General features: G+C 43.2%; 1 protein-coding gene across 1 annotated transcript in view; it reads left to right on the top strand.

Moving 5' to 3' along the window:
- The first annotated feature begins 8,214 nt into the window (after positions 1 to 8,214).
- The window catches only part of LOC120765682 (ubiquitin-conjugating enzyme E2 R2), a 55,466-nt gene continuing 35,851 nt past the window's right edge, over positions 8,215 to 27,829 (top strand). Inside the window, exon 1 of the mRNA XM_040090772.2 lies at positions 8,215 to 8,461. Within this exon, the coding sequence (XP_039946706.1) occupies positions 8,285 to 8,461 (177 nt within the window). The 5' untranslated portion in view covers positions 8,215 to 8,284. The remainder of the gene's footprint in view (positions 8,462 to 27,829) is intronic.

The following is a 27,829-nucleotide window of genomic DNA, read 5'->3' as shown; positions in this document are numbered from 1 at the left end:
CAGAGCAGTTTTCAGGATCAGTGTCAAGGGTGTTCCCCTGCCCAGTTCTGCTTCACACCCACCACAAAGTGGTTTCCAGAGTTCAAAACCTACCAGTGCACAGCAGAGTAAGAGACCGCATGTGCCACACAAGCCATACAAGCAGTTTTTCAGAAGAAATCTCTTTGTTTGGAAGTTGGAAGTGAAGATGCTAAGGAAGCATCTCCTGCCCCTAACCCTCTCTGGACCTTTTCTCCCAAGAGATTCTCTCTGCTCTCAGCCACCCAAGCCTGCTGGTCATGCCTTGGACTCAGCGCTTATGATGCAGTTTGATTTTCTTCCTCTGGATATGTTCATATTTATGTGGCAAGGATCCTGAAAAGGCCAAATTCAGCCTCAGCAAATCAAGGTCCAATTCAACTCACTTGGCCCTCCCTGTTTCCTAATGGAAGGTCTTGTGGTCAGTTTTGAAGGCCTCGGGCAGGACCTGAGGTGTGCATCTTCATCTACACCTTGCTGGGCCTGTATTTTAGTTACTGGCAGAAGGTGAGTGCATTGCTGCTGGAGACCAGCCCACAGAGACCACCCAAGGTATGACAGTGAGTGCGAGCATTGTAAGCTCGGCTGATAGCAGCTGATATTGTGCCATTCATCATGGAACATGGTGTTGGTGTCCCCAAGCCAGGAATTATGTGAGACCAGAGAGCTCCCTCCTCCCCCATATGCACCTTTTGCAAGATGCTGTCCATCCTTACCACGGCTTCTGTGGAAGTACAAGGAGCTGCCTGCTCTGAGGGTAAAAGCAGGGTCTGGTGAATGCACAGGCAGCTGCTCTGTGCACTCCAGCTCCTTCATTCTGCTGCCAATGCCTGCCTAAGAGAGATGGCTCATCCATAGGATCCAGGATTAAGGATAGCTGTTAGTCCCTCCTTGATGGTCACCCACTCTCAGGGGATGGACAGTCCCACAGAGCTGACCCTGCAGATGAGCTGAAGGTGAAACCCTAGGGATGTTGTCTGAGGCTGATGTCTCTCCCAGAGCACACCCCAGCGATGCTGGCATCCACACCATCTCAGCCACACCAGAATGCTGGAGACAGGGATGTCCTGTGCAGCAAGAAGAACCTAAAATTCCAACTCCAAGCACAGAAACTATTTCTGGGACTGAACAATATGGATATCCTAGTCACAGCCCCATCATAAAGAGTCATGCTCCACAGATTGCTGATTTGAATAGGGGTAACAATCACTTCAGGCTTTGATAGAATCCTGATGGGTTCCTTCCAACACAGTATTTTCTATGATTCTGTGAGATCCTGAAGATCACAGCACATACCACCAACCCTGTGGGCAGCTGGAAGACTCCCTATAGCTGGCAGCTTGAAAGGGCTCAGATATTCTGCACACTGACCCCAGAATGGAAGGTGTAAGGTGACCTGAACAGCCAGGTACACAAACTCTTGGAAATTCAAACCACTGTCTGGCAGGCAGAAGGTCACAGTCGTCACACTCCTCAGGCCCTGGAATCACAGCTGAAATAGCATTGTAATGCACTTATAATTTATTCATCAGCTGAATGGGAGCAGCAGGCATTGTGACAGCACTCTTTTATCAAGCCCTTGTGGTAGACTTTGTCCATTTTAAAAGAGCAAACTGGAGTCGAAAAGCAAAAAAACCCAAAGTAATTCCAACTTTATTCAAATTAAAACAAGCAGAAGAAAAGGCCAAATCAAAATAGGGAAAAAGAAAAAGCTCCACTAAATATCTGTTTTTCTCTTCATTTTTCTTTCCCTTTGCTCTGAATCTTCCAAACTTTGCACTACTCTGCTGGTGGCTACTTTGATGTAGGAGGCCCCTGTTAACCCAGATGCTGATGACTGGTGCTCAAAAGCATCTTTTCATCCCAGTGATGAGTTCTGCCTGAGAACCAGCTTGCCCCATTTTTAGGTGAGAATCAGGAGAACTGCAGACAGACTTCTATTCTCAAAGATTGACAATTACTTCCCTTGAGTACTCTGATGCTCTGTTCCCCAGACAGATGAACCTATATAGGTGTCAATGTGAAAGTGAGGGCACTTACACAACTGGTGGGGGTGGGGGGGGTGGGGGTATTTTTTGTTGTTGGTTGGTTGGTTTGTTGTTGTTGCATTATTTTCTTGCTGTTGTTGTTGTTGTTGTTGTTGTTGTTGTTGTTGTTTTGTTTTGTTTTGTTTTGTTTTGTTTTGTTTTGTTTTGTTTTGTTTTGTTTTGTTTTGTTTTGTTTTGTTTGAGGTGAGTATGCAGTATTACTGCATTGTTCCCTTGGGCAGCAGACCAGATAATCACACTTTGAATTTCCTCACTAAATGCTCAGGAAGTTTTATGGGGAAATCTTTCTTTGGCATCAGGGCTGAGATCCATCATGATAGTGCTTGTCTGTCATCTGGTCTGGGACTGAGGTATGCAGTGTAAATAAAAGAATTAACCCCAGATTCCTCTGTTACTGCTCCTCCAGGGCAGCAAAACCAGCCTGCAAACTCCAGGTGCTGTTTCCCCTCTTCCCATGGGCAATGTGTGCTGCTGCAGTGGAAATGATGGGCTGCAAACACCTCTGCTGCCTCAGCTGGAGGTTTGCACCCAGCTAGGGCAATGGCACTCCATGAAGGAGACAGAGCAAATAATCCTAGCCCCTCTCTCTGTCTTCCATACCCCCACAGCGGCCTTGCCAAGAAAATACAGGGTAAAATTTGGGTGGTGGGGAAACCTATGACCTCTCTAACAGAAGAAGAGCTGAGTCCAGAGCTGAGCCATGTTGACCTAGGAGCATATGAATTTCCACTTTGGACAGTTTGAAGGATAATTACTAAAGAACTGGTTGGACAAATACATCTTAGGCTGTTTAGAACCAACTCTGGGCATGGCAGTGATGAGGTGGACCTCCAGGTATCCTTCTCTGTTTAAGTACAGCCCAAGGAACAGCTGATTGGTCTTTGACCTACAAAGGGCTCCTGGAGGGGTAGCTGTAAGCAAAGTAGAACTCCTACCCCTTGCCTGATTTTCTTCATCACTTCACCATCTGACTTGCTGGGGATAAGAAGGTGTTAAATTCCATCCCAGAGTCCCCAGGATCCCTGTTGATTTTTCACCAAAGCACAGTAGTAGAGAGGAGGCAGGAGGAGAGGAAATGGTGTTGATGGTATTGTCTTTTATCCCAGGGGAATCCAGTTCCCCTGGGGAAGGAGCAGATATTTCATCCTTTGAGCCACTCATGAAAGAAATTAGATAAAGCAGTGAAAAGTATCACATGAGAGGATTCTGTCCTAAGAATGGAGTCACAGAGGCACTCACACATCTTCCCACCTCTTCCCACCTCTCTCCCTCTCTCTCTGACAGCTCATGGAGCAGTAACCCTCTAACGTGACACCAAGACAGGTTTACATTTTCAAAGCTTCTGCTGTTGCTAAGCAGAGGAGTGAACTCTCAGTTTATCATCCTTTGTGAACACAACTCACAGGAAGAAAGAAATAAATGAGAAAGAGATATAATAAAAACGGCTGATAAGAACAAAAACAAAAGGACTTAGAAGTTTTCACAAGTGCAAAAAAGAAACCTTTTGCACTGGTGGCAATAAACTTGAGCTCCACTTTACAGTGACAAGTTCTGCTGCTGGGGACTGGATTAATGGTATGTATAACCTCCTCCTTTCCCAGAGAGACTTCCCCTTCCTGGAGCCCCATGTTCCCACATCAGACTCTATTTCTTGTTCTCTGAGCCCAAAGAACAAACTGATCTATTCGGATGAAAATAAAAGAAAACATAAGAAGGAACATTGTTTGTGGCAGAGCACACCCCATGTAAAGCCCTGCTTGCAGGTGAGCAGTGACCATCCATGGGAGAACAGCTGAAGGGGGAGGAGGAGGAGGCTTCATTCTTTCATTATGATATATCAGAGGTGATTGGAGGGGAGAAATGCCATATGATAAATCAAAAAAGTTATGCTAGCCTCGGGGCAGCCTGGGTTCAGGCAAAGGGACTCCAGGCATAGCAGCTGAGCCTCCCTGGAAACACAGGCAGAAATGCAGGCAGGAGCCTTGGACGGAGCTGCCAGGCTGCATGGGTTCAAAATGTCCTGTTGATTCAACAATTTCTATTTTCTTTGAGTGTTGAATGTTTTTGCAGGAAAGGGAAAAAAATCAGAGGGAAAAAGACCAATATCCTTTCTAAAAGCAGAGCCTGTGGAAAATTTATGGTCTGCTCTCTTGAATACACCAGGGCTTGCTTTACTTTCAGTCTTGCATGGTTACATCTTGAATTAACATTCAAGACAGGCAGCAGGAGAAGATAAATCATGAATAACTCCAAACTTTGCTTTTTCCATCTCTTCCAGCATTAAGCGGGTTTAGACAAAGCCTGTGCTGGAGGCTGGCTGCAAGAAAATATTTTTGAGAGCAGTTCAGTACCAAAAGAGCTTGGGTCCTGTACATTTTTCTCCAAGTATGAGCAAATCCATGTTTTACTAGTAAGCTGGGATGCCCCATTAACAGAGCAGGTCTTTGCTGGCTGGCATCAGCACAGAAATCACAGCATGTGCTACGTACATGAACTAAAGACAATTTACAAAGCATGTGAAGATATTTGAATATGTCCTGAGGAGCACAACAAAGGTGGTGAAAAGGTGGGATGAATGTCTTTTGAGGAGCAGGTGAGGACTTTGGGCTTGTCTAGGTTGGAGAAAGGGGGCTCAAGGTAATGCTTTCTCCAGGTTCCTGAGGAGGGGAAGTGGAGAGGGAAGTACTGAGCTCTTCCTGGTATCCAGTGATAGGACATGTGGGAATGGTTCAAAGATGTACCAGAAGAGGTTTAGACTTTGGCATCACGAAGCATTTCTTTGCAGAGTGGGTGGACAGATATCGGAATATGCTTCCAATAATGCCCCCAGCCTGTCAGTGTTTAAGGGACTTTTGGATAATGACCTGAACAACATTCTTGAACTTTTGGGCACCACTGAATTCGGTCAGGCAGTTGAACTGGATGATATCTGTAGTCCCTTCCAACAGAAATAGTAATTTTTTTTCTGTTCTATTCCACTGACATAAATAAAAAGAACATGGGATTGAACTTCCATCAGAAAACACACAGCATGGTACTACCCAGCCTCCAAGGTGTTTCTCTGACAGTGTTTCATGATCCAGCCCTCCAGCCCCCTGCTGAGGAAGTGAGAGCTGAATTAAGCAGCTTTCAGAAAATCTGAGTTCACTCCAAGCTGGTGGAGTGATCCACAGCCACTGACCTGTGCCAGTGGCTGATCTGTTCCTGTAAGGGAACATACACTTCATTTCAGCAGTCAGTCAAGCTACAGGTGGACGAGGGATCTTCCTCTGTATCACCCCTGTGGCACTGAGCAAGAACTCATCCCAGCTTCAGGAGAAAATAGATGCCAATCCCCACAGGGCCATTGCCTAGGGTGAGATGGGATTTTGCAAGGGCTGGAGTATTTTATAGCTTGGAGGCAATCACATGCCCTGGACCGGGTACCACTGAGAGTGCTGGAGCACCTCTGGAGAGGGTAATGGGGGCAACTCTGAGGAAAGCTCAAGAGGCAGGAGAAAGACAAGCAGTGGAGTCTCAGGGGTGAGGGGAAGGACGCCTTGCTTTTCACTGGGAAATGGCAAATTTGTCCTGGGAGCAGCTGGAGCCTGGGGAAAACCATCTGCTTCCTGTTCTCCTTTCTGGGCCAAGGTCTGGAAAAGGAGCCAGAACCAGAGCCAAAGCTGCCAAGTGTCAGGGAGAGACTTCAAGGTCCCCCGTGCAGTGCAGGCTGCTCCAGCATGATCTCCCACCAATGCATGAGGCCCTGGCTGTCAGTCCTATGCCTTTGGGAACGTCTGTGGCCTTGGAATATGCAGGAGATTGATCCAGTGGTCACCCATGTCTACAGGGTTGTTGTCAGGATGGGAAAGCATGGGAGGTGATAGGGCAAAGAAGAAGGTTAAGGCCGTGTAATGACATAGGGATGATGGGACACATCATCCAACCTGTGTGTCTAAGGAGCAGGTGCCTCAGTGAGGTGGCCTGAGCCCTGCCATGCGCAGAAGGATGAAAGAAATGCCAAGCAGAAATGGGTCATCCTTCTCCCTGGCAGTTACTGTTATTTTTCTTTATTTTTTTAATGAATATTATTTATATTATTCATTAAATACTCACTAAGGAAGGATACTGGCTCATGTTTACTGGTTGATACATCTCTATACTTCTGCAAGCATTTTTCACCCTCAGCCAAGCCAGGGAATGGCAGGAAGGCTGGAAATGGCATGTTCTGGTGTGACTACATCACACATCTGTGGAGAATGTGAGAACAACGTGTTGGGGTGAGGGATGGCAGCTGCCTTATTTGTGTCGTACTGCAGCTTGCAAACTGCTGCAGGATTTTTATGGGACCCTGAGTCATGTGAGTTCACTTCTCAAAAACTATGCTCTGCACAAAACCATCTGTTTTGTGACCATGGGCGCCTGTCAGTGGGCCAACCATGCCCTGTTGTATCCCCTCATGAACTGTGACTATTTGGACAGGCTGGATGGATGGACTGATTGTGTGAGGTTCAATAAGGCCAAGTGCCAGGTCCTGTCCCTGGGTCACAACAACTCCTGCAGCTCCAGGCTGGGGTTAGAATGGCTGGAAAACTGCCCAGCAGGAAAGTGACTGTGGACTGCTTGATAGAAGCTGAACATGAGACAACAGCAATTTGCCCAGCTGGGTAAGAAGACCAATGATATCCTGGCTTGGATCAATAATAATAAAAGCAGCAGGATTAGGGAATGGATCCTTGCCCTGTACTTGGCACTGGTGAGGCACCTGAAGTGCTGTGTCCAGTTCTTGGCCCCCCAATCCAGAAAGGAGACTGAGGTGCTGGAGCAAGTTCAGAGAAGGGCAATGGAACTGGTGAAGGGTCTGGAATCCATCTCCTGTGAGAAGCAGCTGAGGGAGCTGAGCTGGAGAAGAGGAAACTCAGAGTGTCTTTATCACTGTCTGCACCTCCCTGACAGAAAGGTGTAGCTGGGGGGCCAGTCTCGTCTCCCAGGCAACCAGTGACAGGTGCAGGGATGTAGAATCACAGAATCACAGAATAAGCTGAGTTGGCAGGGGACTGCCAGGATCATCGAGTCCAACTCTTGGCCCTGCACAGCGGACCCCAAGAGTCATACCATGTGCCTGAGGACATTGTCCAAATGCTTCTGGAATTGTGTTAGGCTTGCTGTTCTGTCCCCTCCCTTGGGGACCCTGTTGCAGGCTCCAGCTACCCTCTGGTGTAAAACTTTTTCGTGATATCTATACTAAACCTCCCCTGACACAGCTAGATGACATCCCCTCAGGTCCTGCCACTGGGTGTCACATAGCAGAGATCAGTGCCTGCCTGTTCTCACCTCCTCATGAGGAAGCTGTGACTGCAATGAGGTCTCCCCTCAGTCACCTCTTCTCCAGGCTGAACAGACCAAGTGAACTCAGCCACTCCTCACATGCCTTCCCCTCAAGGTCCTTCACCATTCTTCAGGGCCTCCTTTGAACACTGAGCTAATGGCTTAGTGTCTCAAGTTGTGCCAAGGAAGGCTTATGCTGGATATTAGGAAGAATTTCTTCACAGAAAGGGTCATTATACATTGGAATGGGTTGCCCAGGGGTGTGACAGAGTCACTGACTCTGGAGGTGTTTAAGGAAAGCCTGGATGTGGCACTCAGTGGTACTGGTGTTGGGTCATATGTTGGTGTGAGGTCATAGGTTGGACTCAATATTGTCAGAAAATTTTTCCAAATGACTTGATGCCGTGATTTTGTGACCCCCCATGCTACGCCACAACCCTGTGTCCCATTCCCATTCCCATTCCCATTCCCATTCCCATTCCCATTCCCAAATTACCACGTGACTCCCGCGCCCAGACAGCCGCAGGGCCGGCGAGCGCGGCCCCTTTAAAGGCACGCGTGGAGGGGGGGGGGGGGGGGGGGGGGGGGGGGGGCGTGGTGCGCGGCAGCGCGTGCGGTGGGGCGTGGCCCGGGACGTGGTGGGGCGTGGCCTGGCTGCGCGCCGGAGCACGGCCGGGCATGCGGCGGGGGCGTGGCCCAGGGCGTGGGGGGCGCGGCTAACGGAGCGGCGGGGGCGGGGCCGGCGCGGCGCGCTGAGGTCAGCGCGAGCGGCGCCGTCACAAAAGGAAGTGGCGGCGGCGGGGCCGTCAGCGCGGGGAGGGGCGGGGGCGGCACCGGCACCACCGGCACCGGGACCACCGGGAGCGGCACCGGGAGCGAGGAGGCGGCCGCGGCGGGGGCCGCGCCGCGCCATGGCCCAGCAGCAGATGAGCAGCTCGCAGAAGGCGCTGATGCTGGAGCTGAAGTCGCTGCAGGAGGAGCCTGTCGAAGGCTTCCGCATCACCCTGGTCGACGAGTCCGACCTCTACAACTGGGAGGTGGCGATCTTCGGGCCCCCCAACACGCTCTACGAGGGCGGGTACTTCAAGGTACGGGCCTTTCCCCTGCGCCGCGGTCCGCGGTGTGGGGCTGGGCCAGGGCCGGGCCTGCGGGAGGGGGCACAGGCACGGCCTGGGTAGAGGGGGAGCCGCGCCACAGCTGCCGCTGCGTTGTTAATCTGCTCTTTTAGCCCCAAAGAGCTTCCTGAAGGAACCTCGGCGCAGGGTGAGAGTTCTCCCCTCCAGCCCCAAGTTGCCCCCTGGGCTCTGCTCTGTGTGTATTTCACAGAATTATTACAGTTGAAAAGGACTTCTGGACATCATCTAGTCCTGTGTTTCCATATTCTTTCAGTACCTGTAGGGAACTTAGAGGAAAGATGGGGCAAGACTGTTTACAAGAGCATTTAGGGACAGAATAAGGGGGAATGGGTTCAAACTGAAAGAGTAGGTTTAGCTTAGATATTAGGACGAAATTGTTTATTGTGAGCGTGTTTAGGCACTGGGACAGAGGAGCTGTGAATGCCCCATCCCTAGAAGTGTTCAAGGCCAGGTTGGATGGGGATTGGAGCAACCTGGTCTGGTGGAGGGTGTCCCTGCCCATGACAGGAGTGTGGAACTAGATCATCTTCCAACCCAAACATTTTATGATTCTGTGATATTTATTTCAAAGTAAATAACTGAACCATCCCTTGATAGCTTCACTCACTGATGGCTTATTTGGGGTAAAGGCGATATTTTCCTCAGGACTCCATGGGCTTCAGGGCTCTTTGACAAAATTATTTTTCTACTCCTGTGGTTCTTCCTCTCCACACTATAAGAAGGCAGTTTTCAAAGAGCTGTGGCAACACAGAAGGGGTGAAGATTCAATTCCTTTCTCAGCCTTCCTCTTAATACAAAAAAACTTTTGTCGTTGCTATTTCCACTCTTGTGAGTACAGCAAATAAGAAATCTGGCACAGCAATCCCAGAAAAGAACTGAAGAGAGTGTACTTAAATTATCAAAACGACTGGAGGAGGAGTTGCACTTTTTTCTTAAAATGAGCTTAGAAAACCTTTGTGCCTGCAGAAGATGTGTTGCATTAGGCACACTCCTCTGCATTTGATATCTTCTTGATCTCTGGCAAAACATTGTCCCCATGAGCTTGCTTCTCCCAGCAGTTAACTGTTTTAGTTGTGGCTCCTGCATCTTCCATTTCATGCCCTTTGGCTTCTCTCAAACTGAAAAAAAAAATTTGGATGATGTCTCTGCTTGAATAACGTGCACCTTCGGTGCCGCTTGGCCTCTACAGGTCAACGTTTGTGAGCTTTGTTCCACAAAACCAAAATAACCTGTAGCTTGGGGAATAATGGATTTGAGTCATGTTCAGTTTGGCCTCGTTGTTTGGAAGGAGAGGAAGGCTTTGGCACAAGACTTGCCTTTTGTAATGAGCTGGCTGGCTTACTCATGTAGGTGTGATAGGTATATTCTTAGACTCACCTCCATTATTATTTATTCAGGAAGTCGCTTGAGTCTTTGGATGGTAACAGTGTCATCTTTACATCCGAATGGTCTGGTGACCTCTTCCTGCACTTATATTACTCATCCATTTTTTTTCTAAGAAATCATGACTGATTGAAATAGTTTTGTTTGGTTGGGGAGCTCTCTGGACTGCATATTTGCAGTTGTTCCTGGAGAGAATCTGAAGCTGCCTGAAAAATAGTTTGGGGATGTGTGTTAACAAGTGTAGATTCAGGCAAGGCTTCCAGTTGCCTTACCTCAGCACTATGATTGGGTTTTTGGGTATTTGATGTCCTTGAACTGCCATGCCTTTCTTCTAAATTTTTTTGGCCAATCCTGTAATAGTTGTTGTGAGAGTAGAAAGATGAAGTCTCATGATGCTTCCACCCTGCCCCAGTAGTGGGATTCCCTTCAAGTGCCATGGCTGAAATCTCTCATGTGTTTTTTCTGTCTCATCTTTCCTCCATGAGGAGACCTGCATGGCATATTTTTGTAGTGTCTAATCTTTGGTTATGCATCTTAACTTCCGAGACACTGAAAAAGGAAGAAGGAGTCCTGTGAGAAGTGATGTTCTCGGCTCTCTTTGTCTTAGGTCTTCAAGTATGTTAGATTCTGTTTATGGAATAATTCGGAGATAAGAATAATACCCTAACTTTATTTCATTGACTTCTGCAATTTATTAATTGTATATGCTGCTCTGAACTAGTGCTCACCTTGCATGTGTTTAATTTTTCATATTTCTTAACTTGATGAAATATTTAGCTTTGTCTTGTTTTGTATTTTCAGTTTAGTAAGGTTAGAATGGCGGAATTAGAAAGATGCAAGTTACAGGATGTAACTTTTTTCAACTTTGTGGCAGTGAGTTTGAGAATTGTGTTCCACTTGAAGTGTAGTTTAAGGGCAGGAACTTGAGGGAAAGTACACAGGCTTCTAGTTAAGCTAGAGCATAAATATTTCAAGGAAAACTTGTGGTTATGGTGACTTTAATAAAGATAGTGTTAGGGATAGTTGATTGGGGAATACAATTGTTTGATTTGTGTTTTGTGAACTCTTCCAGGTAGTCACATCAACTTTCGGCACCTTGTTTTTTCTTGGAGAAATATGAACTTTCCACTAGTTCAACAACCTAAGGTTGTTGAACTAGTGGAATAAACTGAAATAAGAGGAGTGCTCTCTCTGCACCTTCATGACAGAAGCTACTGTCTAAAGCTGGTTCAACATTTCAGCAGATTCTGGTTTTAGTTGCAAGTCCTGTAGCTCTAACATCTGATAAATTGAAGCAGAGAACAAGTCCCCTCAAATGTTTGTTTAAATGGTAGGTTGTCAGCATGCTGGCTATAATAAAGTTGGGGACTTCTTAAAAATTCAAGCACAGTATTTAAGCATTTTATCAGGTAATATAGCATGCTCAGATGTGCTGCAGTGTTTCAGGGTTTAGGACTGACATCTAGATGGAAGGGGCAGCAGCCTCCAGGAGCAGCAACTATATGAAAAGCAGTTTGTATTAGCAAGGGATCATGCAGCAGCCCCCTGACCCCATTCATGTGATCAGCTGAAGGTGGACATCTGAAGTGCAAGTTACATCAGTCTTTGTCTTACCTAGTGACTGTATTCTCAGTCATGCTGAATAGCTTTGTAATGCTTTGAGCAACCCTTTAACCATCCTCAAGGAAGGAGTTGAGCTGTTCCATGTACTGGTTACCTCTTTTCTTTGCTGGCAAGGGGAAAATAGTTCAGGGACAGTGATGTTAAGTCCTTCAAAGAGGTTGTGATAAGAGCAAATATCACTCAGCTGCTGGCATTAGGAAATGTTGAGTTTGACTGAAGTTCTAGCAGAATCAGTTTTGTTGGCCGCAGATACTGGACTGCACTAGATGAGCTTGGTTTTTGGTCCCAGACTCACTCACAGAGTGTAAAGGTGAAATGTGGGTAGACCTTGTATGTCTAAGATGTTACTTATGTCTGATTTACTTGCTGAATTTTTTTTAGTGACAAAGGGAAGATTTTTCTCAGAGTGAAATGCTTCCTGTCCAGGTCACAGGTAGTGACAGTTGCTTCTTTCTTAGCTCAGCTGTGAAGGACCTGGTGTGATAAGATGGGTCTTTAGATCAGATTCCACTGGGCTATACAGTAGTTCTGAATTGCTCTGGAAATGATGGGAATGTGTCTTTCTGGTTTTGCAGGCAATGCCTGAGCAGCAGAGAACCAGAATATGTCATAATCTGCAGAATTAAGTGTGGGCAATTCATCAGTGCCACCTTTATGCCATAGGCATCTTCAGTTCATCTGAGAGGGTCCTTTGCTACGTGACAGAATTTCTTCACTTTTAATTTTGACAGCTGATACATAAATCGGGACCACCACAACAAAGATTATTATGCTGTAATCTGGTGTTGATAGGTGCTAGTTGGGATAGATCTCAATGTCTGAGAGCTGTGCATGGTGAAATCTTTACCATCTCAGATGACCATTCTTCTCTGTCTTGAAAGCCAGTGTCTTTCTTTAATGCTTGAACCTTCAGAGTGTGGAGGTTGATGAACCTCTGCCTAGTGCTTTGATCAAGCAGTGGATACTTGCAGGACTTTTAGAAAGTGTTTCTGATGGTCGTCTTGAGGTCCTGCATGTTTGGTGCAGTTGTATCTTAGCAACAGAGCTTTTAATTGTTTTTGAAAAAAGAACAGGTCTTTTTGTTGTTGTTGTTGTTGCATGGTATTGTGCTGAAAGCCAGGGTTTCAGGGAAGGTGCAAGTGAGGAATTTTACAAATAGAAACTTTATTAGCACTGCTCAGAAGCATGATTTGACCAAGTGCACTGCGTCAAGAAGCATGTTTAATGTAGACCAAAAGTCAATATTAAAAACTCCTTCAGAGGTGATTCAAGCTGGGTAAATTAAAATAATATACTTACCATGAAAGGAAACAAAAATTAACTACATTGTTAGAGTTACTATTTAATAGTTCTTAAGGCAGTTCATTTCGTAAGATACTTCTGCTTGAAGGAACAAGCCTTGACACATCAATTGGAAGGGGAGAAAAACACCAAGTATTACGATTTTGTCAAGTAGTTTGGGGGCTAAATACTTGTCAAGGCTTTGTTATCCATGCTTTTTTAATTCATTAGCCCTGTTCTATATGGAGTTCTGTATTGTATCTCAACTTCTTCCAGGTGATTTGATTTCAGAGTAACTTGCAAAATATGTTAAGATTTCAGAGCAGGAAATAGAGAACCAGTTACCAATAACTGATGGCAAGAATGAACACCATGTTTAAAAGTTTGGTGTTGTAGTCTACTTCTCATAAACCCTAAAATTAAGCAAATAGAAGTTTTCTAAGCACTTAGAATTATACAACTGGTAGAACATTTAATTCCACAAAAATATCCTTAATGCCAAGATAAAAATGTGAAGTACTCAATACAAAAGCTGCCTTCCATGGGCCTCTGCATTGCAATGTCCTACAGAGTTTCTCTCTGTGTACTTGATCTGTTTTTGTTGCCTTTAGGTATCATTGATGCTAATAAGCAGTGGTTTGGTGCAGCAAAGAGACTTGGAATTGCAGGTGAAAAGACCCCTGCTTGCTCCAGGTCTGTGGAGCTCCTGTTCAGTCTCAAAAGCCAAAGAGCCCCAAAGCTGTCAGAAGGCAGGGAAGCAAACGTCTTCTTCTGATGTTGGTTCGTGGATCAAAAGCATAGATAGGATCCCAGACTCTCAGGCTCTGGGGAGTACCTGATTGTTCTCACTTTCCTGTTGCATACAGTTTTTTGGATGGCTGTACCTCTGGGCTGCACAGACTATTCACCTATCTTGTAGCCTGTTCTGGACATCATTGTATCCTCAGGAGGAGATGGGCTGAGTCATGGTAGTAGCTAGCCCCCACTCTTTTCCCTAGGGCTCCTCTGATCCATGTAGGACTGTGGTGTGTGCTGAGAAGGACAGATAAGTGGTTTCCAGTTCTGATACTGCCTTAACATAGGAGATCATGTGCAGTTGGGTCCTGTTGTATGGCAAGGGGAGAGCTGTAGCACAGCCCAACTCTTCTATCCCATTAGAATAAGCCAGAAAATTTTCCATGTTGGTTAATTGAGCACTGTTCATTTGCCTAATTTTTGTACAGTGGTCCATAGATAAGGTAAAATACAACTTGAGTTTTTAGGTTTTTTCCTCAGGTAACAATGCAAGGAACTGTGCCTTTTGAAACTTCTTGTCTGTCAGTTCAAGAAATAGTAACTAAAAGCATGTAGACTTATATGTGGTTCATATTATAGGAATTAATTGAATGTTTTGACTATATAGTGTTAGAAGAGTGGGTTTTTTATTTTTTGTGTAAATCCTTTAGATCTAGTATTGCAGTGATGTTTTGCCAGTGTCTGAGAGTTTTACACATCTATAACTTTTCAAAAACTGAAACATATTTTTATCTTGCTTTTTCTGAAGTCACTCTTATGCTGCCTTGCTATTTTACATGGTAATATATTCACAAAAGGTACCTTCTCTTTAATAGCACTTTACGTCTACTACACAATGCCTATTTTGCATCTGGAGGGTAGGGAATGCCAGAAAAAAATGCTTGCATAACCTTAGCTCTGATCGTTGATGTGCAGTTTTGTGTGGTTTATTGCTTGTTCATCAGGTGTTTGGGGTAATGAACAGTATGGGCTAAATGATGCAGGTTTTATGCTGAACTTAAATGTAGCTGAGTTCAAGTTGGAAATGTCACAGTAATGTATTGTCTGCAGTGTGGATGGACTAGGGGTGTTATGACTCAAAAACGAGGCTCTTATGATTTGGGCTGCATGTGATTAGATGTGTACATACATACATGCATGTACACAAAACTAGTCAGCTATTTCCAGAATGCTGCTTCATTTTTAGGCTGGGTGGTTTTATCCAGTATTATGAGTTAGATGAATTGCAGTTAATCTTGCTAAGCTTTTGTGGTAGCGACTTGCTGAGAATATCCCATCTACCAGGCCAGTTTGATAGTAGTAACTTTGGTGTTGTGTACCCACCCTTGAAGCACTAGTAGCCAAGAGTAATTTGATTGATTGCCTATCGTCACAGTTGCTTAAATATTTAAAATGCATTTGCCCAAACTGGCTTACAAAGGGAAGAAAAATGAGCTACTGAATTGCAGTGTGTCTAGGATATTTTGGGATCTTGCTTGACTTGAAGAAGTGTGACCTCGACTTCCCGGGTGTACTTCCCGGGTGTTTGTTTTAAATTGAAGCTTATACCTGGTGAACAAAAAGAACATAAAGGGGCTGAATGTTAAATGGGTGGTGACACTTTGAGGCATCATAGTGTTTGTGGTTTTGTAGTATTTGTAGAAAGAGAAGGCTGCCTGGCAGGCAGGCTGTATCGTACAACTTAAGGTTTCAGTAGTAAAAGCGTGATGCATGTTCCTTTTGGACTGCTTTGTTGTCTCAAAATTTTACATGTAATTTAAATATTCAGGTAAATAGGTTTTGTTTGAGAAATCCAAGTTGATAGCAGTAAGGACATGTTTGCAGTACCTTTGACTTTTCCCCAAATTACATATCCCAGTTAAGTATTTAAAATGTATGTTTTAATGTCCACTGTAGCAAAATACTTGAAGAAGCTAAGATGCAAAACATTCTGCTGCAGTATTGAAACAGTGCAAGGACCAGTGTTTAATCAGTTATGTCACTTGGATGAATTTTTGAGTGATAGATACTTGTCCACTGTGCAAAAATTCTTTGGTTTTAAATTAATCTTCAGATATCTCTGCAGCTAGAAACCTTTTGATGTCAGACCTAGGTAAAAGCTGAAATAATATTATATTCTGCAGTATCCTCTTTGGCCTTGTCAAAACAAAAGCCTTGCAATGGAGTAGCTTTGACTTAGAATACATTCTCTGAATACGCATTTGTTCTTGCATGAAGTCTGCTCATATAAGCCCCTTATTCATGGATGTAAACCACACTGGTGTGCAAGTGTTTGCTTATCTTGGCTAGAATAACTATCTGTAAAAGCACTCACCTTTATTAAAAGAATGGGCTTCTTATAATGTATTGAAGAAAACTGAATTTCATCTCTGTGCTCCCAGCTACTTCTCTGCAAAAGAGTAACTGGACCCACACTTGGTAGCTGACTACCTTTCATCAGTGCATTAAGCAGTATAACTTGGGAGGCTGACATCTCTTCTGTACTTTTTAAGTCTCTTGTAGCTATGATCTAAATCCCTTCTAATTTGTCATTCATGTGGTTACAAAATGCACCTACCCAGATGCTTCAGATGAAGGTGCATGGCACTTTTAGTTTAAGATGGAAAGAAAAAGCTAGTTTGTTCTTAATGATATTGTCACTTGAGTGGGATCTCTGCCTAACCTCATTTTTTTTGTTGCTGTGTCCATGTTACTCAAAATGCTAAGTAAGAATGATGTTGAGAGACAACTCTTATTGAAAACTTATTGTTCAATTTCAGTAGTTGATGGTAATGTTTCTTCTCTTGTATAGCTGAGTGTCAAGTGTCTGTTTCTTGAGTCAACTACAGCCATGTTTAAACAATTCTCTGTAGAGGACCTGTTCCTTTTTTTTTTTTTTTTTTTAAGCACTTCTAAATGAACCTAAGCATTTTATATTGCTATGTGATCCCCACTGGAGCATATAAAAATGAAAATTTTGAGACCAGCATATGGAATGATTTCTATTTCTCAGTCTCTGCCAGAAACCTGAAAGCTTATGTCCTTCAAAATTTGGCTAATATATTTTCTCTGAAGTTTAACTGATTTTCTTGTTTTTTGTGCTGGTTGCAATGTTTGATTTTTGTCGATGAAGCTTGGCTGGCTTTGGCCTGAAGTACAACAGTAGCAACACTACTGGGGAAAACTAGGTAGGTAGGGTAGACTTAATTGAGGCTGTGGACATTTGGGCTTTTGAATTTTGAAACTGGCCGTCTTATTGAATATTTTTTGATACTGAAGGTGGTTTTGACCCTCAGAGGGACAGACTCATCAGGGGCTAAAAAGCAGACCTGGAGATCTGTTTTAAATTAAAGTAATAGTACATGGTCTTTACGCGTATCATCCATAACTATTCTTCATTTGGAAAGAGATTTGAGTTGTACTGGCTGCCACTAAGGAGGGATGAGGTAAGAAGTCTGCTGGTCTTGCCTACTTTCTTCACAGTGTTATGAAATAAGCCTGGGTTCTGTTGCTGTTAGCGGTGATACTCCAGTTTCACTGATTTAAGACAGCCTGCTGAATGTTCACCTTGGATAAATGACTGTTAATTTTCACCCAGCTTGCAGGCTTATCCCACACCTACTGAATAGTTGTTTGCTTTTTTTCACATCTCTGGTGTAAGTGATACGCTTGGGCTCTTCAACCAGGGACCATACTTTTCCTACAAAAAAACAGCTATGTAAGCTGCTGGTGGTCAACAAAAGTCATGAGAAGCTGTGGTGGGATGGCTGCTGTAGGTATGTAGTACCTTTCTCAGCCAGGGAGCTTCCTGCTGGCAGTTGTGGATGTATTCCTGAATGATGGACAAGGTCAGATTAGGGTAAGGATCATGAGTAACCATCCCAAAGCACAGTATTGCTCTTGTGGCTCATGGGGATGCAGTGAAATGTTACATGGGCATGTCTTCAGCACATGCCCCACAGTTGGGATCTCACCTGCTGTCCAAGCAGCTACTGCTACATCCTGTGCAATCAGCTGTGTGTGTGTAATGGCAGAGGCATGGAGAAAGATTCTGGTGTGCTTGGCCACAAAAGACATGTCATCATCTTGCCACCAGGCCTCTTCATTAGTTTTGGAATCTCTTGGAATCCAAGCCCACGTGAAGCATATCCCTCTTCCTTCAGCTCTTCCTAAACTAGAATAACTGTACTTGAGTCATGACTGCAGGCTTGCATGAGGTCATCACGTGTGGCTTGATAGGTGTTTGTGGTGTCTCAGCCTTGTTCCATTTCACCTTCTCCCCTGCAGCTGCCCGCTTTGCTGAGCACGTGGATGACTTTCACCTCCCTAGAAACACGGAATTGTTAAGGCTGGAAAAGACTTCTAAGATCAAGTCCAACCACCAACGCAGCACCCACCACCATGTTCACCACTAAACCATGTCCACAAGTGCCACATCCATACTTTTTTCCAAGAGAATAATGAAGTATTTTTGATCTGTCTACATCTAACATGTACTTCCAAGATGGTTAGTGTCTGCTTTTAAAACAAAAATGATGCTAAGGAGAGCCTCTAAGATACACTACAACAAATATAGGAAAGCTTTGGCTGGAAGCTAGTTCTGTTGTATCTTTAACCCTTTCATGCTCCAGTTTATTTCGGATTGTGTAGCTTTTTGTTCAGATTGCATTGGTTCATAGCTGGGGTTATAATTAATCTTGGAGGGTTTTTTTTCCTTTTCTTGCAAAGTACAGAGCAGTGACTTCTGGGCTCTAGAAAGAATTTTTCACAGAAGCAATTAGGTTGGAAAAGACCTCTGAGATCCAGTCCAACCTGTGACCAAACACCACTGTGTCAAGCAGGCCAGGGCGCTGAGCGTCATGTCTAGTCTTTGCTTAAACAGCTTCAGGAACAGTGTCTCCACCACCTCCCTGGGCAGTCCTTTTTAATATCTAATCACCACTTCTGTGAAGAAGTTCTTCCTAACGTCCAACCTAAACCTCCCCGGGTTCAACTGTGTCATCGTGTCTTGTTGCTGGTTGTCTAGGAGAAGAGCCTGGCCCCCACCTGGCTACACACTCCTGTCAGGCAGTTGTAGAGAGTGATAAGATAACCCCAAGCCTCCCTTTCTCCTGGATAAACACCCTAAGCTCCCTCAGCTGATCCTCATAGGACTTCCCCTCTAGACCCTTCACCAGCTTCACTGACCTGTGAACCTGCTCCAGCACCTATTCAATGTCCTTCCTGAAATGTAGGTCCCAAAACTGGACACAGCACTTAAGGTATGCCCTCACCAGTGCCAAGTACAGGGGGAACAAACTCTGTGGAGCTAATAGGTTTTGTATAGTTGTCATCCAAACTCTCTGCTGGATCTCTGTCTACTAAAAAAAAATATACTATGAAGGAGGTGTTTTATGGAAGAGGAGCATAATGATGGTACTGGGAAAGAGTCTCCCTGTTCTCAAAAAAGTTTTCAGTTTTGTTAGGCTACTTTTGTGTGATGCATAATTTGTACAACTGTAGTAATGCAGAAAAGCTAAGGATAATGGAATTTGGGCTGAGCCTAAAACCCACTTTTAATGCTAGGTTGTTGCATTGAATTTGATTCTTAATTTGTAGATTAGTTACTATATGATGTCAGCTTGAAATAAGAGGGTTATGAGAAATCAATTTCTCCCAAGAAAAGTGTGTGTCTATTACTAGATGCTTTTATGGCCAACCAAACTCTGCTAGGTAGCAGCCAACAAGACTTCCTTGGTACATGTGGTAAAACTACTAAATATTGCTGTGTCACATTTGCTGTGAACGCAGATTACTACAATCTGATGTTAGACTGGGTGAAAGGGATGCACAGTCCAGAATCTGTTATCTGTTAGGCCCTTTGTGTGGGTGAAGCACAGCACTTGTCCAGAATAGTCTATGGATGCTACACAAACAGGCTGAGAGAGCCACTGCAATGCTTCGTTCATCATCTGTAGTGACTGTAAGAGGAGCTCACATGAAGGACACTGGGCTGGCATTGAAGGATACCTGTAGACATGCAGGGCATCTTTCAAAATGTTCTTTGTCTTGTCAAAATGTTCTCTGACAAGAGTAAGAGTAATTTAATGAATAGAGACTAAGCCTTCTATCTGGTTAAGATTCATTATTCTGGATAAATTAACACTTTTATGTAAAATATGTATATCTTATAATAGCATAATTGACTAAATCTGTAGGTAGAAAGTGTTATGCTTTTTATAAATAACTCATGGGAGAGCTTTCTTCCAAAACAAATTGGACATATATGTTTACAAGTACAGTATTTAATTTTGGAACAGCCAAAGAAATTAATTGAATAGGTTTCAGGCTGCTTAAGCACAAGAGCAAGGAGATTTTTTTCAATAAGAACTTCTGCTTATTCCTAGTTTTTAAAAATAAAAGCCTGAGCAGTTCCTTGAAGCACCCCAGCACAGAACCTGATGTACTGACAAGTCACACTCCTCTGCACAGACTTTGTCCATGAGGCAGCTGCGGCAATTCTCTAAGAGCAAAAAATAAAGCTGGGGTTGTGTAACTTAACCTGGGGGAGGAGGGGGACATTCCTGGTGCTGAAGAGAAAGCCATCAAGTCGGCCTGGGTATGTAGGCTTGTGAGACATATGCTATGCAGGTTTCACAATAAATCTCAGAGTATATTGTGGAGAATCTGGGTAAGCTTCTCATTGGAGCAGAAAAGTTATCCCTTGCCTTTCCTCATCATTTGAAATGTCAGAGGGACCTGCACTGAGTTCAAAGCCACCCTGTTTTTTTACTTCCCATTTCTGGGATTTCTGTATTAATTGCTCCAGCCTCTCATGCACTTCTATTACAGCCACCCCAGGTCTTCTCTCCTATGCTTTGAAAGGTAGGTTCAAAATAAAGCCTCTCAGCGTAGAGAAACCAGCATGTGGGATTTGATGTGAAGTGTGGAAGTGTGAAGGGGCTTGCAGCTCTGCAGCACAGCCAGGGAAACAGCCTGGTGTGACACGTTGTGGAGCTGGCACATTCACAGGGCAAGTTTTGGTTCCAGTCAGTTAAGATGAGGTTTGAAATCTATTACTGACATGCCTCTGAGTTCTGTTGTGCTTGTCACCCCAAGTGCAATTACCCAGGCTATGCCACAACACTGAGCTTAAAACACATGGGCAGAAAGCCAAATTCTGCACTTAGCAAGTACTTTAAATAGAAACCTACAGCACAACTGACCTGCAGGTACCTTTCCTTTTATGAGGAAAGCTGGTGTTTCTAACTGCTTTAGTTGTAAATGCATTGGTAAGTGCTCTTGTAGAATATTTATTCACTAAAATAATGTTTACTCACAGCTTGATGTGATTGCTATGTACAGTTTAAGTTTTAGGTAGACTATACGGCCTTTAGCTTCTCTAGTTTTGTTAACCTTGTGCAAATAGGTACAGCAAAAGGAATACATAAGGCATTTTCCAATGATGCTGTGGCAACCATGGCAAATCACCAAGGTCTGCACTAATAAACCATTGAGAACATTTTGTAGTGTTTAAGTATGTCTGCAACGCAGCAGTGGCACATTTGACCTGTCTCAAGCACAGCAGTGGGGTCTGTTAGTGACAGCATGATACTTTACACCAGTTGTGAACTGACCCAGCTTAGAGCTGTTTTGCAGCCCGTGCTTAATCCCATATTGCTGTGGTTCAGCCACCACCAGTATGCGTGATAATGGATAGAAAGCCTGTACAGTTGCAGCTGTAAGTCTTTAAGTCACAGCAGTGAGGACCATGTAGACAGAAACTTGGGAAGCTGCTCTGATGTGGCTTCAGGTGCTGATGGTACAAAGATGCTGGTACCTTTGTTGGTGTTAAAACTTAACCAGACCTAGCTTAGTTGCTTCTGCTGGTTTATCCCATATTTTGTAAAATGTAAATTCTAATCAAAGATCATGTTGTCAATGAAGTTGTAAAACCTTCTTGTTTGTGTTTAAGATAGATGAATTGGGAGGAGTGCTATGCAGGATCTTACTGCTGTACTTTTGCTATTGAGAAATTCCTGGAAATTGTATTATATCATCCTAAGACTTGTCTGCCTGCAGAGCTCAGCTGAATTTGCCACTTCGTTTCTTGGCTATCATGGCTGGAAAGTTTAACCTCACTTAGTTAAAATGTTCATATAGTTATGGGGAGTAACTACTTACTAATTGTTTTATGGAGGCTGTATGACCTTTTTTAGAAAAGATATCTGTATTGGTGTGCATTTCATTACCTAGATGAGTTTGAGAAATCTTGTGTCACTTTGTTTCTCTTGGTAACAAAATTGAAGCAGACTTCAGTTACTGAGTTATTGAAAGTGACAGCATAGATGCATAAACCTGATTTGGATGTTTACCTCTGTGATTGCCTCAGTCCCTTGGAGTTCAAGCTATCACACTTTTTACAGCTGAGGGTATGATTAAAACAAAGCTGTTCCTATATCAGGAACTGGAGATTGTTAGGACAGAAGATCCCAAAGTCTACTAAAAGTTTTTAAAAACAAAAACAAACAAACAAAAAAAATAGAACACCCCAAAAGCCAGATTTCAGAAGTCACTGTTTCTGGCAGCTGATTTCCTAGAAGTTATGGTGAATGGAAGGGAAGCCCAAGATAGATGAGCTGAGGTGCTGGTGTTGATGAAGTGGTTGTCTTGGCAACTGCAGTCGCTTAAATATCCTGAGGAAAATAGCAAGCAAATGTTAAGATTGAGAAATGGCAACAGATTCACAGAAGAACCAGGAGCAATGAGCAGCTTGAGGCTTACACAGGGAGTTGATATGACTACAACAAGCAAGTTGATATGACTATGAAACAGCAAGTTGCTGTTTTCAGTGGTGAGATTCTTGAGTGTTGTAACCCCGATGGTTCTTTTCTTGTAGTGACAGTGTGCCTGGCTGCCTACTTGCTGCACAAGGCCAGATCTCTGGGGAGATGATTTCTGGGGTATATTTGTCCCTGAAAGGTGACTGATTCATGTAGTGTGAATTCAGGTTCTGCTGGTGTGCTTCGTTTTGCAGCCCCGCTGGTCAGTGTAGTCATACAAGTATTGCAGTGAAACTCCAGTGCAAAATAAACTACGCATGCATGCAGGTACTAGTATGGGAATTGTATTCCATGTCAGAGATAAACTGCTGGAGCTGCAACTGTGTCAGGAATTAATCTAGGTCCTTGTGCTTTCCTTAGTGAGAAACTGAGCTATCTTAGTATGTGCGTCTTGCTAATCGAGGTTGCATGTACTGATCTGTGGTTCTGTAAGTAAAAACTGGTAAGTTTTGATCTTTTGCTTTCCCGATGAAGTACTTAATTCTCCTTCACTTCAGCACAAAAAGCACAGGCCAGAGAAAGCCCAGCTGAATAAAATAAGCAGAATTTGAGCCAGTTTTTTCCTGCTGCCGCAAGCATATTTGTAACTGCCAACTATGACAGGTATTTCTACAGACACTGAATCTTAAGCAGAACACCAGGTGCTCAAAGAAGTTAAAGAAGACTAGGTGTACTCTTTCTGCCTTTCATCTAATATTTGGTTTCTGAGCTTCTCTTTGTGTAGTAACTTGTGAAAAGTCTCAGCTGAAAACTTCATTCAAATGGAAGTGAAAAACTCGTAAGCTACTTCTTGCTTCAAAGGGCAGCAGTAGTGAAAACTGCTGGTAGGATTAATTTCCTATCACATTTATTCCCTTTTTTTTTTCTAGGAAAAATCCTGCCCTGTAGGTATAGGAAGAGTCACTCTGTCTTTTTTTTTTTTTTTTTTTTTTTTTTTTTTCCCCTTTTCTTTTACCTGCATGTTTAAAAGCTACCTGGCTCTACTGGTAGTGATCAGGGTGTACTTGGTGGACTTGATGTTTCTGTGACACAGATCCAGCTTGGTGCTCTGGTTATTACATTCAGTCATTTGACCGTCTATTTCTGCTTAGCCACATCTTTCATCACAGGCAAAATCCCTGCTAACTTTCTCTAATAGCAATGCAAGCCTGTGCTACAATTAATAGTTTACTTCTGAAGCTTTGCCTAATTAGAGGGAGGGATTTCCTTGGCAAGTGATACCAGTTTCTGCAGTACTGAAATGTTAGAAATTGCGGTCCCTGGTGTAATGCAGATCCTGATGGTAGGTGTTTATATTTGTGGGTAATTTTTGCTGAAGGTAAAATGGTAAAAATAACTATTTAGGCTTTTCCCCCTTCCTGGCTTATAAGTTTTTAACCTGTATTATATCTCCCTCTGACCCTTAAATTTTTTTTTGCACTGAAAGTGCTAATTTGATACAGGACTTCTTAAGGTATCTCTAACTTCATCTAACACCAATCAACAGATTAAGGTTCACAAATCACTTGTGAAAGTAGTGTGGTATGTTTTCCAAATATTTCCTGTTGTTGCAAAGAATATTTAATTAAAAAGCAAGGGAATATGATCATGGAGCTAATGGCAAATTGAGCTTTTTGTGAGGGCAAGGAAAGCAGGCTGCTAAAAATATTTGGGTTTTTTACATCTGTAATTATTTTATTGGACTTGGACTAGAACAACATCTTGGAGTCGAAGATATGAGGTCAATGTGGTTTAACTCCTGAAGTGAATGGTCCTGCCACTGGAGCAAAGCTTCTTGGGAAGAGAGATCTTGATTCTCTGAACCCTGTTACAACAGGACAAGGCAAGACTGTTACGACACTTAGGGATTTTTTTTTTTCTTTTTTTAGCTTTAGGTGGTAGCTGTTTACTGAAATCAGCAGAGAATTTCTTACTTAGGTGATCATGGTGATAGTCTGGGTGCTTTGCTGTGATGACCTGACTCTCAGGGTGTCACATCAACTTCTGTGCCTTAAATGTCTCAATTCTACTTTAATGTGTTAAAAGCACTTGTAAATATGAATCAGCTAAGGTTTGGTTTGAGTTGCTTTTATTCCAAGATAAATGTAATAGGCAGTTGTATAAGCTAACTAGAGAAGCCTGAACCTGAGCTAGTGAAATCTAGTTTGATTTTGGTTTTTGTAAGTTGATCCTTAGTGCAGTTTACCTGTCAGTAGCTAAAACAGTGGGCATGGTTTGTGCTGCTCTGTGCTAAGCAAAACAATCAGAAAGGAAAAATATATCTTTGATATAGTGACTGACTTGTGCCACAATGTGTGGTATTCCTTAATCCTTTTATAAACTGTTTTCTCCTAGCTAATGTACTTGTGGATGTTCTTATTACCCATACAATGCCTAATTCCTTTTGAACTCCGCTAAATTTTTGGCCTTAATGTTACTTATTAGCAAAACATAGGTGGTTTATGTCTTAACTCTAGATCAAACCTTCAAAACGTTGTTTGTGCTGACCTGTTGTGCTTTTATGTTGGTAAGATTTCCACTGCTGAATGGGAATTTACCCAGGTGATCCTGCCTCACTGCTAACCTTTAGCTTGGATCTTAATTTTGTCTTTAAATCTCTTGTGATGTGTTTCTGCTTGACATGGCAGGCTTTTAAGAATGTTAGATAGCCTCCTTCTCAAACTACGGAGTGTGCTATAGGAAGTTTCACCTTCACAAAGTAAAAAAAGCATCTATGTCCCTTTTTATGGGAACTTATGAATTGCTGGATGTCATTCTGCTCTTTGCAGTTTAACCATGGTGCTCTTACCGGAACACAGAGATTATGATAAAGGCTAAAGGAGCAGTGGTAGTTGGTATTCAGATGTTTTAGATGTCTCATCTGGAGGTTGTATACCTTTGCTAAGATAGTGGAGAACCCTTTATTTTGTGGTTTTGATTCTGTATTCTTCCTTTCTCATATGTTTGTTCTAAGCAATTTCCACTTAAAGTTAAGGAATAATACAGGATTCTTAAATAGTCCTTTCTAAGCTCTTGTAGCAATGTTTTTATCCCATACCTTCTTGCTTTGCAACTATCACCATTTTAGAGCAATCTTTGGTAAGTAGGGTAAAGTACTAAAATGGTGCAGAGGTGACTGAAGTGTCAACAACTTCAGTACTGAAGGGCGGTATTAAGGGCCAGTCCACTTATTTTACATGCCCAGCTTTGGAGTGAAACTTGGAGAGGTTCAGCCATCTCTTGTCTGTGGGTAACTGTATTTTCCTCAGGGCTTTGGCTCCTGCACGAAATTTAATGTGTGGCTCTCAGCCAGAAGTATTGGAGATGTATTTGGTTCCCACTTCAACTTAAAGGGACTAAACTCATGTCTTCTTGTGGCTTTTTGAGGTAACATTTATCAGGCTGTGAGTTTATATTGAGGAATCCCTTCTTTTCCTTGTTGAAGCTTTTTCGTTCTGGGCTCTTGGCAGCATACTGGGGTGGAGCCAAAACCTAGCCAGAAGAAACTTTCCTCTGTAGCTTAAGGTGCTCAGCTGGAAGGAGGAATTGCTTCTCTTTATCAGCTCACATGCCAGTGTGAAATGTTACTGATCCTGACAGTGTTTTTCCAAGCTCTGTGCTATGAGCTGTCAGTCTCCTTTTGTTTTCTGGCTTTGGCTTATGCACTGGAGCTTTTGCACTGTCTTGACAGTGGCCTGATGCCAAGGGGAAGGCTGAAGAGAGCTGTGCCTAATGCCCCGTGGAATAGGATGTCCACCCAGAAGGTAGAGGATGTCTTTGGGCCAAATGCCCCAGTGCCAGCTGATTGAATAAGGTGTCCCAGTTTAGCATATATATATATATATTAGGGAAAATAGGACAATCATCTGAATGAAATGTGTGATACAAGTGGTCAGAATTTCAGGCTCTGAGTCAGCCCTGTACACATACCTACTTGTAACCTTGAGTTCAGTATTAAATTCCCCGAGCTCAGTGTTCAGGGCATTTTGTTTCTTGTCGCTTTTGTTGGGCAGGTCAGCAAGCACTACTCAGAAGGAACAGAAGGAGGGGGTCCTGGGTCTAGAACCTGGCGTCTTCAAGCGTGCATCCCTAGTCTGCACTGACTTCTGAGATCCACTTCACAAGCACCAGGCTTGTCATGCTCACCCATGGAATGCTTACGGTGTTACTCCTTTTTCTAGCAGGGTCTAGAAAATCAAAGGATAAGCTATTTTTAGGTATCTATTAATAACTTTGTTCTGCAGAATGCAGGATCCTCTTTTCCTCTTTAAACTTCGGTTCTTGTATTTTCGGAGGACATATCTGTAATAGAGGTTGAGAAAGTAGCCTCAAAGAGTTCCTGTCCCATGCTCAGTGCTTAGTAATGTATTTGTGGCAGAAAATCTTTCAGTGCAGCAGAAGTCCATCCTTATAAACACTTTGTCATTGGATAACTTTTTTACATTTCTTTTTCTGGTGAAATTTTCTCATTAGTATGCTGTAGTCAGTTGTCTTGTAGATGAAGCTGTGGTTTTAAAGACAGCATTTCACACCAGAAGCTGTTTCCATGTCCTATGATAACATGTACAAGAACGTCAGATCAGTTTGTGTTTAACTTGCAAATTAAAAATCTCGCTGTTGTGTTAAGCTACTGGACTGTAAGGATAATGAACTAGTGATGCAAACTTCCATGGTCATTAATCTGATATTGTAATAGCTGTGTTTAAGGCTAGCTGCTCACAGTAGAAAAGCGAATGAATTATGTGTTACTTTAGATGTAATTAGATATGCTGCCTGGTATGTTTATTTTGGAGATTGGAACAGAAGCATAAACCCCCCTACAATACAGGCTGCAATGCCCGGTGCAGAAGTGGTTTTACAGGGAATGCAAGCTCTGCAGCACGCACAGCTTAGCACACTGGATTTGCTGATTTTTTTTTTTTTCTTTTCTTTTTTTTTTCTTTTCCTTCTGTGCTGATAGGAGAATCACAGCATTTTAATCCTGGTGGCTGCGGTAGTTGTATCTGTATGAGAAGTATGAGATCTGATGTACACAGACTTAGTACGCTGAAAAGGTGGACACCAGTGCAGCAAACATGAAGGACCTTGTGCATACATCACTCTTGAGGTCACTTCCACAGTATTCAGTTCCTCAGTTTTTCCTCTGAGAAAGACCAGGGCTCTTGAACCTGAATTGCTCTCCCACTTGCTGTTAATACAGGCTATGACAGCCACAGTGTTCAACTTCTGTGTCTCTGCAGGCTTTCTATCTTGAAAAGATTAAATTACTTCAGTGTGCAACACTGAACAAAAGTTAATTATGTAGATGTCTTCCAAATTCTTGATTTGAAACACTTTGAAGCCATAAAATATACTGGATCTGCAAAGCTGGAAGTGTATCTGCACTAAACACAAGGACCATTTTGCCAGTAGGAGAAAGTACTTTGTCTTATAAAGTTGATTCAAAAGTTTTTGATTG

This window comes from Hirundo rustica, chromosome Z, assembly GCF_015227805.2.
Source record: "Hirundo rustica isolate bHirRus1 chromosome Z, bHirRus1.pri.v3, whole genome shotgun sequence".
NCBI lineage: Eukaryota > Metazoa > Chordata > Aves > Passeriformes > Hirundinidae > Hirundo > Hirundo rustica.
The sequence above is the reverse complement of the archived record's forward strand: the minus strand, read 5'-3'. Positions and strand labels throughout refer to the sequence as shown.